Source organism: Oncorhynchus mykiss, chromosome 3, assembly GCF_057628025.1.
Source record: "Oncorhynchus mykiss isolate SJ-2025 chromosome 3, ASM5762802v1, whole genome shotgun sequence".
NCBI classification, from domain to species: domain Eukaryota; kingdom Metazoa; phylum Chordata; class Actinopteri; order Salmoniformes; family Salmonidae; genus Oncorhynchus; species Oncorhynchus mykiss.
Genome location: NC_143024.1, coordinates 26,444,846 through 26,462,279, shown reverse-complemented (window position 1 = coordinate 26,462,279; position 17,434 = coordinate 26,444,846). Strand labels below are relative to the sequence as shown.

The 17,434-nt window shown below is 44.5% G+C and overlaps 1 protein-coding gene across 3 annotated transcripts; it reads right to left on the bottom strand.

The window, feature by feature from the left end:
- Window positions 1-1,496: 1,496 nt before the first annotated feature.
- LOC110511152 (uncharacterized) lies at window positions 1,497-13,692 on the bottom strand. Of its 3 annotated transcripts, none has more exons than XM_090226642.1 (8): window positions 13,138-13,692; window positions 6,381-8,356; window positions 5,695-6,247; window positions 4,075-4,286; window positions 3,752-3,892; window positions 2,534-3,536; window positions 2,020-2,410; window positions 1,497-1,910 (listed from the first exon to the last, which is right to left on the bottom strand). In XM_090226642.1, exons 3-6 carry the CDS (start codon window positions 5,819-5,821, stop codon window positions 3,366-3,368), a joined length of 651 nt encoding a protein of 216 aa, XP_090082768.1. In that variant the 5' UTR covers window positions 5,822-6,247; window positions 6,381-8,356; window positions 13,138-13,692; the 3' UTR covers window positions 1,497-1,910; window positions 2,020-2,410; window positions 2,534-3,365. The 3 variants fall into 3 exon arrangements, with proteins under 3 accessions (XP_090082768.1, XP_090082778.1, XP_090082775.1); XM_090226652.1 differs by having other exon boundaries at window positions 2,020-2,375; XM_090226649.1 differs by lacking the exon at window positions 1,497-1,910 and having other exon boundaries at window positions 1,941-2,375.
- Window positions 13,693-17,434: the final 3,742 nt, after the last annotated feature.

Here is a 17,434-nt window from a genome sequence, read left to right as displayed (position 1 = left end):
CTTTGTACCAACTTCTGCCTACAATTGTATTACTGAGTACAGCATATGATATCTCTCCCCAGGTTCTGCAAAATGTCTAAGACATCCTGTAACACACATAGCCTCTACCAGTTCTCCTTGCATGAGGTTCCCTGGCAACATTTTTATAAATCTAACCTCCCCCTGGCAGCAGCAAACATCTTGTCAGCAATTTAAAGCTCAGAAGTGTGTTTGACCGAAACTTGACCTTTCATCACAAGGATAGGGTCATAACAAGGTGAACGAGTCTAAGTATCTTCTGGCAGGTGGCTGTTTTCGTCAGGCCTGCGGCAGCCTTGTGTTCTTTGGAAACCAGTCGTATTCTCAGAACCTCAGACAGGTTGGGGCCCAGACAGGAGGAGTCTGAGCGTAGGCAGTTTCTGCCTTCTGATAGTGTCTGAAGGGCACAAGACTCAAACCAGGTGTAAACACAGAGGTCTCCAAAAGAGAATACCTTAAATTTGATCATAACACAATTTATTAACCCTTTAAAAGGTATGAGGCCTTGGTTTAACCTCTGCACTGTCTGTGGAATGTCCCCTCATGGGGTAAAACTTGACATTCGTAGACCATTTCAAATGAATGAATGAACACTAACTGAAGAACATATAGTGATCCACAGTAACAACATATGGGTCGCAGTTTGTTTGGGGAAAATATAAATTATGTAAACATTATTAAAGTGTGCAATGTCTATGTACAGTATATAGGGCAGCAGCCTCTAATGTGCAAGGTTGAATAACGGGGTGGTAGCCGAATAGTGACGGTGATTAACTTCAGGGCAGAGTACTGGGTGGAGGCTGGCTAGTGATGGCTATTTAGCAGTCTGATGGTCCTTGATGATCTTTTTGGCCTTCCTATGACATTGGGTGCTGTAGATGACCTGGAGGGCAGGCAGTGTGCCCCTGGTGATGTGTTGGGCAGAGCGCATTTCCCCGATTTGCTCAGTTTGGACGGGTGACCAGCTCTAGGAAGAATCTTGGTGGTTCCAAACTTCTTCCATTTAAATATGATGGAGGCCACTGTGTTATTGGGAACCTTAAATGCTGTCTATTTTTTGGTACCCTTCCCTAGATCTGTGCCTCGACACAATCCTGTCTCGGAGCTTTGCAATTATGGGGTATTGTGTGTAGATTGAGGAACATTGTTTATTCAATGCATTTTAGAATAAGGCTGTAACGTAACAAAATGTGGAAAAAGTCAAGGCCTCTCAATACTTTCAGAATGCACTGTAATGTGGGATTCTGAGGAGCTTAACTCAATGGAACTAGTGTGTGAAGTTTCTTTCCATTCTGGTAACGTAAGCAACTAGAGCAGCGGTGAAGACCATTGTGTCAAAATTCAGTAGGATGGTTACCACTGAAACCAACAACCAGCCCTCAATAGTTCATATTGAATGGGACAGTTCCATAAGAACGGCACTCACGTGAAGTTCAAATCGAATCAAAGTATGTATGTATGAATTAACAACACGCATATGTTTTCAAAGGTTTTACAACAGATTTGCATACATTAGTGGGTCGTCATCCTTTATCAATTGAAGCCACTGTGAGGAGAGCGAACGGTATTTAGAAACATAACTGACTTGCTATACTGACAAATAAGGATTCTAGGGATGAATACTAAATGCACTTAAATGCGTACCAGCCAGGGAAGTCTGCGAGGACAGTGGCCTGGCCTTACTCCGACAGCAGTGTGTTGTGGTTTCCATAGAGACCGCACAGCTCACCAGGCAGACCACTGCGACAGCTTTACCGTCACCACAGAGACCTCCAGCTTAGTGTCCTTCCAAGGATCCCTCAGGACCACCTCGACCCCTGACCTCTCCTGGGTCATACTGAGGGACAGGGATGAGGAGGAGAGAGAATAGGGGTGGGACAGGGTCCGTTCACCTAGTGGTGAAAGGGATGTGTTATTGGATACTTTAAGCTTTATTTTATTAAAACTGTCCAGAGTGACCATAAACATTACATTTTAAGCCAAGGTCTTCACTCTACACACCTCCACATGGCCATCCTGGGTCACAAAGTTCTTGCCATTCAGCAAGACATGCAGCACATTGACAGGCCTGGAGTTTCCACAGACCCCACGGTAGGACAACATTCTGAACTACGTGTCACTAGCTATGTCACACAGGGACACCAGCAGGTAGGGGGCCTGGGGCTCCAGGGTCTGCTGCAGCCCACTCAGAGTGGTCAGCTTGAAACAGTCTTGGAGGGAACAGACTCAGGCCTTGCAGCCCCCAAGCCCAGAGGCTACTGCTGCCCTTGACTGCAGGCCGTCATCTCCCACATCATCCATCCCAGGGGATGACGCCATCACTTTTCAGCACAGCCCATGTAGAGTTGCTCCTCATCCTGAGGACAGTGACACCTGAGCCACAGCAAATTGACTGGAACACCAAATGCAATAGACTTAATATAGCATTTATACATTTTAATTGAATTAAATGTCTTGTGTTCCCACCAAATATCAATTCACCCATTCATTACACTACTGTAGCTATTCGAGTTACCTTTATGTAATGTAAGGCTGAGGCGTAGTCCTCCAGGTGGCGTCCATGTGGCCCCACCGCCCTCACATACTCATCCCTGTAGGACTGGGCCTTCACCCTTCTCCAGCAGCCTCCAAACACACTGTTCCTGGCCATCACCACATCACAGGCACCCATGGCCTCGGGATACGTCACACTGGTCATCACAGCTGTGGAAGTAAGGCTAAGGGTTCAACACTGAGGCACACTCTCCAAACAGACTCAGATCGTTGAGCAGCGCCTCACAGAAAATCACTGGTCTCAAACAGCTTTGTGGTCCTGCTCTTCGCTGCACCCCAGCTGACTGGAGCCACAGGTGGACCTGCAGCCCCTCCTGTCCTCCAGCTGTGGGCCAACTCCAGGGTGTTCTGAGTACGCTCGCCGTCCGACAGCAGGGAGTCGTCCTGTCTGTTGCCGTTGCCACAGAGACCGGACACAGCAAAGTCATAGGTGCGGGGAAGGATGACCATGGTGGTGCCAGTCTTCTACAGAATCAGCTGCAGGCCATACTCCAATCTGGATGACGAGGGGGAGAGAGGTCACCACAAGGCTTTTAAGGAAGGAGTATGGTAAGGGTTTGTGCAGTCCATTAACCTGAGGTGGAAAAAGTTAAACTGCTGTTGCAGCTGGCAGCAGAGATGCTGACGGTAAAGGGGATCAACCCTGTCTGATTGGAGCTTGACTGAGCCAGCATGTATGAACAGCTATCCCTGAAGTAAAACTCTTGCCCGTCAAAACAAATTAAATGTTGCCACCCATCAAGGTACAGTAGAAGGGTTGTGAGAGTTGGCAGGCTCGCCTGCCCTCCAGCTGCTTACAGATGTAAGCATGTGAGGCACTGGGCAGGGGTGCAGAGGATGTCCCCGGTGGCTGGGTCACAGAGGCAGAGCTGTCCACAGTCTTCTGGGGTCCGGAAGGTGGTATTGAGTCTGGTAGTTTTCGCTGGGATCAGTACAGCCACACTGCTCTGGACACACACACCCCTCTGAGAAATCAAGAGAAATCAATTTGAGATGTTTTATTCTGGAAACAAGCAAGATATCCTATTATATGTACTCCAACAAGGGAAGTGAATGTAGTACAGGTTTGTCCATGTATTCAATCCCCTCCATGTTAACTCAGCCTAACAGTCCATATTGCTGACTACAGTAGATTACTAAACTGGTGCAGGGACCAGAGCAGTAATGTTACCTACTGTACCTGTGCTGTGGCAGCCGAGGACTTCATTTGAGACAGTGCAGACCTGCTGGTCAGGGCAAGCAAATGGTTCACAGACCAGGGAAGCCCCACAGGTGCAGATCTGTGGGAGGCCTGCAGTGCACTTCTGGAGAGGCCTGCTCTCTGAGGCCAAGGATAAAGACAGGTTTGAATAAACAAACTATACTCAGTAATTAAACATGACCAGTTCAACCATAGCATAGACTTATGACTTTGATGTGCTGTTTGGGTGAGTTTTTAAAGGGAAGTATATTGAGATTGACATTTCAATATTTGCTTTTATTTGATTAATCATCCTTGCTTACTCCATCAATAGGCTTTTCTATAAACGTATCTAAAACCTCCTCCCGTCCCAACAGCAGCCACACTGCCCTGCTGGTACGCAGGCCTGACCATTGGTCACATTGGCACCCCTCCTCACAGCCATCTGGGCACGGCACAGACCCCGCCACTCCAAGGCACAGAGAGGAACAGGTGTTGGCACACAGGCTGTAGTGGCTGAACTGGGGGCAATGAGCTGGGGAATAGAATATTCATGATTAATACATGCATTTGTAAATGTATTTATATTATTTCACCTTTATTTAACCAGGTTGGTAAGTTGAGAACAAGTTTACAATTGCGACCTGGCCAAGATAAAGCAAAGCAGTTCGACACATACAACAACAGAGTTACACATGGAGTAAAACAAACATACACTCAATAATACAGTAGAAAAATAAGTCTGTATACAATGTGAGCAAGTGAGGTGAGATAAGAGAGGTAAAGGCAAAAAAAGGCCATGGTGGCGAGGTAAATACAATAGAGCAAGTTAAACACTGGAATGGTTGATTTGCAGTGGAAGAATGTGCAAAGTAGAGATAAATAATGGGGTGCAAAGGAGCAAAGTAAATAAAGAAATACAGTAGGGAAAGAGGTAGTAGTTTGGGCTAAATTATAGATGGGCTATGTACGGGTGCAGTGATCTGTGAGCTGCTCTGACAGCTGGTGCTTAAAGCTAGTGAGGGAGATAAGTGTTTCCAGTTTCAGAGATTTTTGCAGTTCGTTCCCGTCATTGGCAGCAGAGAACTGGAAGGAGAGGCGGCCAAAGGAAGATTTGTTTTTTGGGGGTGACCAGAGAGATATACGTGCTGGAGCACATGCTACAGGTGGGTGCTGCTATGGTGACCAGCGAGCTGAGACTTTACCTAGCAGGGTCTTGTAGATGACCTGGAGCCAGTGGGTTTGGCGACGAGTATGAAGCGAGGGCCAGCCAACGAGAGTGTACAGGTCGCAGTGGTGGGTAGTATTTGGGGCTTTGGTGACAAAACGGATGGCACTGTGATAGACTGCATCCAATTTATTGAGTAGGGCATTGGAGGCTATTTTGTAAATGACATTGCCGAAGTTGAGGATTGGTAGGATGGTCAGTTTTACAAGGGTATGTTTGGCAGCATGAGTGAAGGATGCTTTGTTGCGACATAGGAAGCCAATTCTAGATTTAACTTTGGATTGGAGATGTTTGATGTGAGTCTGGAAGGTGAGTTTACAGTCTAACCAGACACCTAGAATATGTGGACAACTACAAATACCTAAGTCCGAGCCATCCAGAGTAGTGATGTTGGACAGGCGGGCAGGTGCAGGCCGCGATCGGTTGAAGAGCATGCATTTAGTTTTACTTGAATTTAAGAGCAATTGGAGGCCACGGAAGGAGAGTTGTATGGCATTTGGCCCACAATGTTTAAACCGATCTCCAGTGAAGACCTAGATGACTAATTAGACATTTATGGCATCTTATATGGCTCCATTAATGAGAATATATATTTAGCTTAAGTTTCCGTATTCTAATTATTAAAGGGCAATCAGCTGAGTTTTATAGATTGAATGCATTGTTAGGGACACATTTGAGCAATATGATGCCATTTTCTGTCAGAGGGGAAACTTACCACAGCCAGTGTGGTTCCTCCATGGGCCCACCTTGACCCCTGCCTCCTGACACTCCACATGATAGGCCTGCAGCTGCTCACACAGCGGCTGCTGGGTCTGAATCCCTGCCACACACAGATCAGCCATGTAGTGGGTCTGTGGCTGGACTACAGAGTGACAGGGGGTGAAGGGGCCACCAGGCAGTGTGAGTAGGCCACAGTAGAGCTCACAGCCATGCAGGGGCACTGACAGAGGGGGCAGTTAGCCCCAAACCAATCACTGCAGGGGGACGCAGGCCTGCACATGACCCATGTCAACAGACGACACACAACCCATCGGGGTCAGAGGTCAGGGTTCCGTTGGGCACCTGTAGGTCATCCATGGGGTCATTGTTGTAGTTCCCCCACAGGCCATACTCTAGTAGGATGACTCTGAGATATTTACCAGGAGCAGGTTGTGTAGACTGGAGATGACCTGGACTGACCCAAGGGCCTGGATGGTTACCAGATGACCATTCTGATGCAGACTCGCATCACTGTGGGAGAAGGGCAGGTTCTCAAGGACTCCATTGACCTGGGGGAAAAGGGAAAGTTGATCACTATCCTAAATATGTAAAGTTAATTTGTAAAATAATACAAGAAAAAAAGGCAGTATCTGCATCAAACAACATAAAACATTAATGCTGATGGTGAAACTCATCCTTTACCTGAACCTCTCCAAGATGGCCAGAGAACCATCTTCATCCTATGATGACCATGTGTATTTCCCGGGATGCATTCTCACTGCCATGATGCAAAGCCACCATAAACTCCTCAACAGTTTAAGAGTGCAGCTGGCAGGTATGGAGCAGGATGTAGTCACGTCCCAAGGAACTCAAAAGCCTGCCCGTCAAACGTGTTGTAGTGGGATCTGCCATCCACTAGGTTCTTATGGCTGCAATCCCGATAACAGGAGCGATATGACAACAGCCAGTGAAAGTGCAGGGCGTCAATTTCAAAACATCAAAAATCTCATAATTAAAATTCCTCAAACATACATGTATCTCATACCATTTTAAAGCTAATCTTGTTGTTAATCCCACCAGTGTTCGATTTCAAATATGCTTTACACCAAAAGCACCACAAACAATTGTTAGATCACATAGCCACAGAAAAAACACAGCCATTTTTCCAGCCAAAGATTTTCCAGCCAGAGTCACAAAAACCACAAATAGAGAGAAAATTAATCACTAACCTTTGATCATCTTCATCAGATGACACTCGTAGGACTTCATGTTACACAATACATGTTTTGTTTGATAAAGTTCATATTTATCAAAATATGAATTTACATTGGCACATTACATTCACTAGTTCCAAAAACATCCAGTGATTTTGCATAGCCACATCATTCAACAGAAATACTCATCATAAATGTAGATTATAATACAAGTTATACACATGGAATTATAGATATACCTCTCCTTAATGCAACCTCTGACAGATTTAAAAAAAACTTTATAGAAAAAGAAACTCATGCAATAATCTGAGACAGCACTCAGAATTAAAAGTCACAATAGCCGCATTGATGGCGTCAACATAAACAAGAAATGACATGATAAATATTCCCTTACCTTTGATGATCTACATCAGAAACCACTCCAGGAATCCCAGGTCTACAATAAATGTTTGTTTTGTTCGATAATGTCCGTTATTTATGTCCAAATACCTTATTTTGTTAGCGCGTTTGGTATACATATCCAAACGCTCATTCTGGTCAGCGTTACATCGGACAAAAACTTCAAAAAGTTATATTACAGGCTGAAGAAACATTTCAAACTAAGTACAGAATCAATCACTAGGATGTTTTTAACATATAGCTTCAATAAAGTTTCAAGCTGAGTATTCCTTTGTGTCTTCATGAGCAATGGGACACAAGTGGATACCATGAGGAATAAGCATGATCAGAAAATGGCTGACTGCCAGACACCTGATAGATTCTGCTCTCATTCACTCCCACAACACCATAGAAGTCTCATTCAAATTTCTATAGATGGTTGACATCTAGTGGAACCCCTAGGCAGTGCAACATTAATATCTCAGGGGGATTTCAATGGGGACTCTGGTGAATACATACAAAACAGATTTCCTGTTTTGATTTCTTCTCAGGATTTTGCCTGCCGTATGAGTTCTGTTATACTCACAGACATCATTCAAACAATTTTAGAAACTTTAGAGTGTTTTCTATCCAATACTAATAATAATATGCATATATTAACAACTGAGACTGAGGAGCAGGCCATTTACTTTGGGCAACTTATTCAGCCAAGCTACGCAATACTGCCCCTCAGCCATAAGAAGCTAGACAGTGTGCCACTCTGGGCCTTGGGTAGCTGCCATGTACTCCCTTCTGAACACCACACTCCTCCCCCTCCCAATTGGATATTTTATGGCAAGACGTGTCCACCTGCACGGAACGCACATCTCTTCTCACAGGACAACACCAGGGACTCTTCATGGTGGAAGTGGCCGCAGTCCTCGGGCTGGACACAGAGGGTGCCACTGAGCACCAGGCCTGGATCACAGAAGCAGTTCTCCCAGTGGTCTGCAGGCAGCGCCACAGTTTTGTTGAGCCAACATTTGCAGATGAGAGTAGGACCAGAGGAGTGTTAGGTGTAGCTTGTGCCTTTTGGACAGGCTCTGTCTGTGAAGGGAGATTGACATTGTTTAGTTGTTATACAGTGAATAGGCATGAGTGATTTTGGCTCCACTGGGTAAATCAATGATGTGTTACTGCCATCTAGTGGAAAAGAGGCAGCAGAGGCACTGGCCTGAATAATAGTAACCGTTTTCTAAACAATTAATTTTCAGCCTTATAAAACCCATCAACATCTTAGCTGGAGAATAATTTGTCCCAACGTTTTGTGATCAATATCAACTAACCAAACACAATTAAATGTTAATACTGCACTTTCAGAAGAATCTACAAGCCGTCCAAATGTAATTTGGTACACAGCAATGTGTAACGCCAAACAGCGCAGTGTTGCAATTCAGCGTATTCATCCAGCCACCTACATAGAGCAAGCTGTTGGTCTTAGTGATGACACACAGGTCACCAATAAAGAGGTTGAAGAATCCAGCTGGGTCCAGTTTGACGTGACAGTCTCGGAAAGTCACGTTGACCTACAAAATCTTCCCACACACCCCTGAGCTGGAGAAGAGGTTCAGCTGCTCTGGAGAACATTTCGGACAGTTTCCAAAGCCCTGGTCCACACCATGTGTAGTCTCCACTCTTCCACAACTTCAAGAACTCTGTGGAAACCCACCCTGTAAGCCCATCAGCAGGGTCAGAGTTCTAGTTGCCACACAAGCCGCAGGTGGGGTTGGAGTATTTTCCAGAGAGGATGATGGCGATATTTGCCTTTACTCTCAAGCTGATGGAGAAGCCCCAGTCTGTGTGGATGTAGATGATCCGACCAACAGCATAAACCACTGTGGAATGACTGAAGAGGAAGGGCATGTTCAGAATGATGACCTTAACAGGCCCATTCACAGATTAGGGCTGGAATTTCTGCCTGAAGTGTCAAATCGAATATACCCCTTTTTATATTTAAACATACAGTGACTGATGCCAAGAGTGTGCAAAGCTGTCATCAAGGCAAAGGGTAGATACTTTGAAGAATCTAAAATAGATTGATTTGTTTAGCACTTTCTTTACCACATGATTCCATGTGTGCTATTTCATAGTGTTGATGTCTTCACTATTATTCTACAATGTAGAAAATAGCACAAATAAAGAAATCCTGGAATGAGTAGGTGTCCATACTTTTGACTGGTACTGTGTGTGTGTGTGTGTGTGTGTGTGTGTGTGTGTGTGTGTGTGTGTGTGTGTGTGTGTGTGTGTGTATATATATATATAAATACACACAGTGCATTATTCAAGTATTCAAGCATTATTCAAGTATTCAGACACCTTGACTTCTTCCACATTGTTTTTTTTACCCCCTTTTCTCCCCAATTTCGTGGTATCCAGTTGTTAGTAACTACTATCATGTCTCATCGCTACAACTCCCGTACGGGCTCGGGAGAGACGAAGATCGAAAGCCATGCGTCCTCTGAAACACAACCCAACCAAGCCGCACTATTTCTTAACACAGCGCACATCCAACCCGGAAGCCAGCCACACCAATGTGTCGGAGGAAACACCGTGCACCTGGCGACCTGGTTAGTGTGCACTGTGCCTGGCCTGCCGCAGGTGTCGCTAATGCGCGATGAGACAAGGATATCCATACTGGCCAAACCCTCCCTAACCCGGACGACAGAAAACATTTGACCTCTGTTATATACCTTTTGTTGGCAATGACAAAGTATTGAGAAACTTTTGTTATTGACCAAATACTTATTTTCCACCATAATTTGCAAATAAATTAATAAAAAATCCTACAATGTGATTTTCTGGATTTTTTTTCTAATTTTGTTTGTCATAGTTGAAGTATACCTATGATGAAAATTACAGGCCTCTCTCATCTTTTTAAGTGGGAGAACTTGCACAATTGGTGGCTGACTAAATACTTTTTTGCCCCACTACATACATACATAAAAAAAAAAGTCCCTCAAAGTTCTACAGATGCAGCCAGTCAAGATGCTCTAAATGGTGCATCACAGCCTGGTGTGGCAACAGCACTGCCTTCGATCGCATGGCGCTACAGAGGGTGGTGCAAACAGCCCAGTATGTCACTGGGGCCGACTTCCCTTCCATTCAGGACCTCTATATCAGGCGGTGTGAAAGGAAGGTACGAAAATCGTTAGACTCCAGCCAATCAAGCCATAGACTGTTCTCTCTGCTTCCTCACGGCAAGCGGTACCGATGCAAGCAGTAAGTTTGACACCAACAGGCTACTGAACAGCTTCTATCCCCAAGCAATTAGAAGGCTAAATAGCTAACATAATGGCAACACGGACCAAGTTGACCCTTGTATTTTATTTCTGCACGGTCTCTATGCACACTCAAAAACAAACACATAACATGCACATTTATACTGACTCTACACACAATCATGCATGCTACTCTGTTTATCATATCCTGATGCCTAGTCACTTTACCCCTATACATACATTGTCAACCTCCAGTAACCCTGCACATTGTAAATGTGGTATTGGATCTTATTTATTGTGTTTTTGTTCTACATTACACAGTTGTGTAAGGTACTTAAGTAAAAATACTTTACAGTACTACTTAAGTACTATTTTTGGGTATCTGTACTATACTACACTGCTCAAAAAAATAAAGGGAACACTTAAACAACACAATGTAACTCCAAGTCAATCACACTTCTGTGAAATCAAAATGTCCACTTAGGAAGCAACACTGATTGACAATACATTTCCCATGCTGTTGTGCAAGTGGAATAGACAACAGGTGGAAATTATAGGCAATTATCAAGGCACACCGAATAAAGGAGTGGCTCTGCAGGTGGTGACTCCAGACCATTTCTCAGTTCCTATGCTTCCTGGCTGATGTTTTGGTCACTTTTGAATGCTGGCGGTGCTTTCACTCTAGTGGTAGCATGAGAAGGAGTCTACAACCCACACAAGTGGCTCAGGTAGTGCAGCTCATCCAGGATGGTACATCAATGCGAGCTGTGGCAAGAAGGTTTGCTGTGTCTGTCAGCGTAGTGTCCAGAGCATAGAGGCGCTACCAGGAGACAGGCCAGTACATCAGGAGATGTGGAGGAAGCCGTAGGAGGGCATCAACCCAGCAGCAGGACCGCTACCTCCGCCTTTGTGCAAGGAGGAGCAGGAGGAGCACTGCCAGAGCCCTGCAAAATGACCTCCAGCAGGCCACAAATGTGCATGTGTCTGCTCAAACGGTCAGAAACACACTCCATGAGGGTGGTATGAGGGCCCGACGTCCACAGGTGGGGGTTGTGCCTACAGCCCAACACCGTGCAGGATGTTTGGCATTTGCCAGAGAACACCAAGATTGGCAAATTCGCCACTGGCGCCCTGTGCTCTTCACAGATGAAAGCAGGTTCACACTGAGCACATGTGACAGACGTGACAGTCTGGAGACGCCGTGTAGAATGTTCTGCTGCCTGCAACATCCTCCAGCATGACCGGTTTGGCGGTGGGTCAGTCATGGTGTGGGGTGGCATTTCTTTGGGGGGCCTCACAGCCCTCCATGTGCTCGCCAGAGGTAGCCTGACTGCCATTAGGTACCGAGATGAGATCCTCAGACCCCTTGTGAGACCATATGCTGGTGCGGTTGGCCCTGGGTTCCTCCTAATGCAAGACAATGCTAGACCTCATGTGGCTGGAGTGTGTCAGCAGTTCCTGCAAGAGGAAGGCATTGATGCTATGGACTGTCCCGCCCGTTCTCCAGACCTTAATCCAATTGAGCACATCTGGGACATCATGTCTCACTCCATCCACCAACGCCACGTTGCACCACAGACTGTCCAGGAGTTGGCAGATGCTTTAGTCCAGGTCTGGGAGGAGATCCCTCAGGAGACCATCCGCCACCTCATCAGGAGCATGCCCAGGCGTTGTAGGGAGGTCATACAGGCACGTGGAGGCCACACACACTACTGAGCCTCATTTTGACTTGTTTTAAGGACATCAAAGTTGGATCAGCCTGTAGTGTGGTTTTCCACTTTCATTTTGAGTGTGACTCCAAATCCAGACCTCCATGGGTTGATACATTTGATTTCCATTGATCATTTTTGTGTGATTTTGTTGTCAGCACATTCAACTATGTAAAGAAAAAAGTATTTAATAAGAATATTTCATTCATTCAGATCTAGGATGTGGTATTTTAGTGCTCCTTTTATTTTTTTGAGCAGTGTATTTATATATGACAACTTTTACTTCACTACATTTCTAGCTAAAATAATGTACTTTATACATTTTCCCTGACACCCAAAAGTACTTTACATTTTGACTGCTTAGCAGGACAGGAAAAATGGTCAGATTCACGCAGTTCAAGAGAACAGCCCTGGTCATCCCTACTGCCTCTGATCTGGCGGACTCACTAAACACAAATGCTTTTTTTGTAAATGATTGCATGAGCGTTGGAGTGTGCCCCTAACTAGCCATAAACATAAAATAAAATAGTACATTGTGCTGTCTGGTTTGCTTAATAAGGAATGTGAAATGATTTCTACTTTTGATACTTAGGCATATTTTAAACCAAATACTTTTCGACTTTTACTGGATGACTCACTTTAACTTTGATAATTTTATAATAATCTACAGTATCTTTATTATTACTGAAGTATGACAATCGGGTACTTTTTCCACCACTGACCTTAAGTTGTTTTTATTGTGCTACATTGATTACTGCATTGTTGGGTTTGGAGCTTGCAAGAAAGGCATTTCTCTGTACTTGAACATGTGACATTAAAACTACATAAAAGACCAACGACACTGCAGAGCCATGTCAAATACATTTACATGTCTGAATGTAACATCAGTCTGAATGCTTACGGCAGAAGGTGCTGCTCCTTCATGGATTGATGGGAACCTGGGAGGACTGACAAGCACCTGTGTAGGCCTGCAGAGTCTGGCACAGGACGTCCTGGTTCTTGCCCTTACTGATGACATTAGACCCTAGGGTCCACCACATCATGGCACCAACTGAAAGGGTTTTGCTGCGACCAGATCCCAGACGTCCTGGAGCTTTCCTTACTGTACTGTAGATCCGTGTCGGAGCAGGGACCTCCACAGTCCACATGGCAGGACTGACCCTCCTAGTCCAAGACCCTCCTCCAGCTCCAGCCGAAGGCCGCCTCATCCATAGCAGTAGCACCCTCTGGTATGCGAAGGTCATTGTCCTTGTTGCCATGGTTGTTGCCACACGTCAGAGCTTCTCCTGGGCAGGCTTAGCAGGATGTAGTAGAACCAGTCGTATTTGACATGGAGGCCGAAGCTGGTGTCAACGACCGAGGACAGACTGCTCTGATGGATCTTCACCGAGCCAGAATGGAGAGTCAAAGGCAGGAGCCTTCTCTGGCCATTCACCTTCAAAGAGAGAAAGGAGACAAAGGGTCATTTCAGAGTAGAGGGTGGATGTATTTCATGTAAACATTTACTTGTGTGGAATAATTAATATAATCAAATGTGTCAAAAGGAAATGATTAACTAAAATGGCATTGGAACATGTGATTGGCCGCTCTCAAATTGTGCAATCAACCCGAGTAATCATTCCACCTCAAAGTCATTCCACTGAAACATAACTTTTTTTTATCTTATTAAACATTTCTTCCCTGAAAAGCTTTATTCAGTGATCTACATTTTTCACCCAGTCTAGCTAAAATGCCATACAGACATGCACTTGAACTTGACACGAATTACTATTCAAAGACAGCTCATCAGTCATCCAGAAAATGACCCAGTGAACTCTTATTACAAAAGGGATGTTAAACAATCACTCGGTGGAAAACAATTACAGAACGGTTGACAAATAGACATGCCCAGAGGAAAATCACTGCATGGCCTATAGCCTGACTGAGTCTGTTGTAACTTTATATTGAATGTAAAGTGCATGTGTGTATTTGTAACGTACCCAACAACAGCCGCTCTGGATAACAGTGTGGTCCTTGTACACAGTGAGCTGTAGCGCTTTAATAGATGAAAAGTGGTTCTGAGCATGGTCGGTTTGCACCATTACCGAGAAGGGTTCTGCAGTACTGGTTTGGGTGCATTTCTGGACCAGAGTAGTTTCCATGGTAGTTAAACACCAGGCCATCAAAGGTGTAGTAGTGGTGGCCTCCGAGCACCCAGCAATCAGCTTTCTGGGCCAGGTCAACAGATTAAGGGCTTGGACTGAAAAGACAGGCGACAAGAATTAGGCTCTTGAGAGAATTCACACAGATTTGACGACTACTGCAGTTGACCGTGTTCCTAATTGAATGTATCAAATTTCAAAGCATATCAAAATTGTCCATTATTCTTGTGATTATTACAGTCTGTTCGTTTAAATTAGATGATTATAAATGCGTTGACTTGAGTGGCATCAAATATTCTAACAGGCATTCTAATCTGCACAGAGGAAAAAACTGCGCTGTTGGAATCTTTCTAAAGTTGATGTATATTCAACCAGCAGTGTGATAGAGATTGACATGCATGCCGTTAGCTTCTGAACAATTGACAGGTTAATTAATTCTGACCAAGTTTTTGATTGACAATAACAATTCCACTAGCCCCTGTAGGCTAGCAATCAAGATTTGGTGTAAAGTGTGTGCAAAGTGTTGAAATAAAAAAGGTCATTGCCAACTCCAGCAGAATGAAAGCATTGAGGAAGTATGAATCATAGGTATAGTATAAATCCTAGTAAATACGTCAGGCTGAATACATCCAACGTATACGGAACAGAAATATAAACGCAACATGAAACAACAAAGCTTTTACTATTATAGTTCATGAGTTATAGTTCATGAGGAAATCAGTCAATTGAAATAAGTTCATTAGGCTCTAATCTATGAATTTCACGACTGGGAATACGGATATGCATCTGTTGGTCAAAGATACCTTAAAAAAAGAAATGGTCCTCAGGATCTGACCATGGTATTTCTGTGCACATTCAAATTGCCATCGGTAAAATGCAATTGTGTTTGTTGTCCGTAGCTTATGCCTGCCCATACCCTAACCCCGATATAGGCACTCTGTTCACGTGGACATCAGCAAACCGCTCAATACACGTGGTCTGCGGTTGTGAGGCCAGTTGGATGTACTGCCAAATTCTCTAAAATGTCTTTGGAGGTGGCTTATGATAATTTAATGTTCATTTCTCTATCTGGCGACAGCTCTGGTGGACATTCCTGCAGTCAAAATGCCAATTGTACACTCCCACATCTGGGGCATTGTGTTGTGTCGAAACTGCACATTTTAGAGTGGCCTTTTATTGTCCTCAACACAAGGGGCACCTATGTAATGATCCTGCTGTTTAATCAGCTTCTTGATAATCCATCCACCTGCCAGGTATGGCATATCTTGGCAAAGGGGAAATGCTCACTAACAGGTGTCACAAAATGTGTGTGTATGGAACCTTTCTGGGATCTTTTATTTTAGCTCAGGAAACATGGAACAAACACTTTACATGTTGCTTTTATATTTTTTCTTCAACACCACAACTCAAAAAAAGCTCATCAGAGAAGTGGTTTAGTGCAACTAAACAAATAATCCCTCCAAGTTTGGTAACTTTCGAGCTTCTGTGTGTGTCAGCGAATCCAGCCGACCCAGCGGGGCAGTGATTACCTTGCCCAACACAGCCCAAGGAACCTTCAAGAAGGGTGCAGCTTGACCCTTAGGGCAGAGGCTGCCTCTCAGCGCAGGGAGCCAGGGGCGGAACATGTACACCTCAGAGCACCCATCCAACCAGGAAACCTCCCCCTTCTGCAGAAGCACAATGAGTCAGTGTGTGTTTGTTACACAACCCTCCCTCCAACTGACACCCCACAAAGGTTTTGGGATTAGTCAAGTCCTGTACACAGATGTAGTGACTCACATACAGTTAAGACATTAATCATAGGGCTGTTTGTGACAGCCTGGGCTAAATGAAGCATGGCACATTTTGGTCTGTGGTGTAGTTGTGGCAACATGTCAGGGATTACAGCCGCATTAGAGCTGCATAAATTCAGGTTTGACAATAAATAATATGTCATAATATATGTGATAATGTGTCATTACTGACTACGCCCTCAGAGTAATCAAACCTCTAGTCTTGGAACATGAGAAAACAGTCAAATGTTCTGGTCAGAGCATGTATAACAGAACCGAACAGGACTACTATATACAAACAATTATTTCCTGATGCAAAACCTTTTGCAAAGGTGGGCACCAATGACTTCAACTCAGAAAAAGCATACCGAACAAAAATATAAACGCAACATGTAAAGTTTTGGTCCCACGTTTCATGAGCTGAAATTAAAGATCCCATAAATGTTCTATACGCACAAAAAAAGCTTGTTTCTCTCAAATTTTGTGCACAAATTTGTTTACATCACTGTTAGTCAGCATTTCTCTTTTGCCAAGTTAATCTGTTCACCTGACAGGTGTGGCATATCAAGAAGCTGATTAAACAGCATGATCATAGCACAGGTGCACCTTGTGCTGGGGACAATAAAATGCCACTCTAAAACTTTCAGTTTTGTCACAACACAATGCTACAGATGTTTCAAGTTGAGGGAGCATGGATTTGGCATGCTGACTGCAGGTATGTCCACCAGAACTGTTGCCAGAGAATGCAATTCATTTCTCTATCATAAACTGCCTCCAACTTCGTTTTAGAAAATGTATCAGTACGTCCAATCGGCCTCACAACCGCAGACCACATGTAACCATGCCAGCCCAGGACCCCCACATCTGTCTGAGACCAGCAACCCAGACAGCTGATGAAACTGGGGATAATTTCTGTCTGTAATAAAGGGCTTTTGTGAGGGAAAACTCATTCTGATTGGCTGGGCCTGGCTCCCCAGTGGGTAGGCCTATGCCCTCCCAGGCCCACTCATGGCTGCGCCCCTGCCCAGTCATGTGAAATTCATAGATTAGGGCCTATTGAATTTTATTTCAGTTAAACTGCAACTCAGTAAAATAGAAATTCTTGTATGTTGCATTTATATATTTGTTCAGTATAGTTCTAGAGTAATTTGGGAGTAAAATACAGAGTCAGTCTGACTGAACCATAAAACCGGCGCTAATGACAGTTCCACACACACACCTCATAGTAGCGTCCATTCTGGAAGCAGCCACACTGCTCAGGCTTGGCACAGTGATCATGACTTTC

What these genes read in the sequence shown, in the direction of transcription:
- LOC110511152 (XM_090226642.1), bottom strand. Translation starts at nt 5,821, where the DNA reads ATGGCTGATCTGTGTGTGGCAGGGATTCAGACCCAGCAGCCGCTGTGT. An exon ending in GAGGAACCACACTGGCTGTG is followed by an intron (nt 4,287 to 5,694) that starts GTAAGTTTCCCC and finishes TCTATTCCCCAG; the next exon opens with CTCATTGCCCCCAGTTCAGC. An exon ending in TAGAAAAGCCTATTGATGGA is followed by an intron (nt 3,893 to 4,074) that starts GTAAGCAAGGAT and finishes CCTTGGCCTCAG; the next exon opens with AGAGCAGGCCTCTCCAGAAG.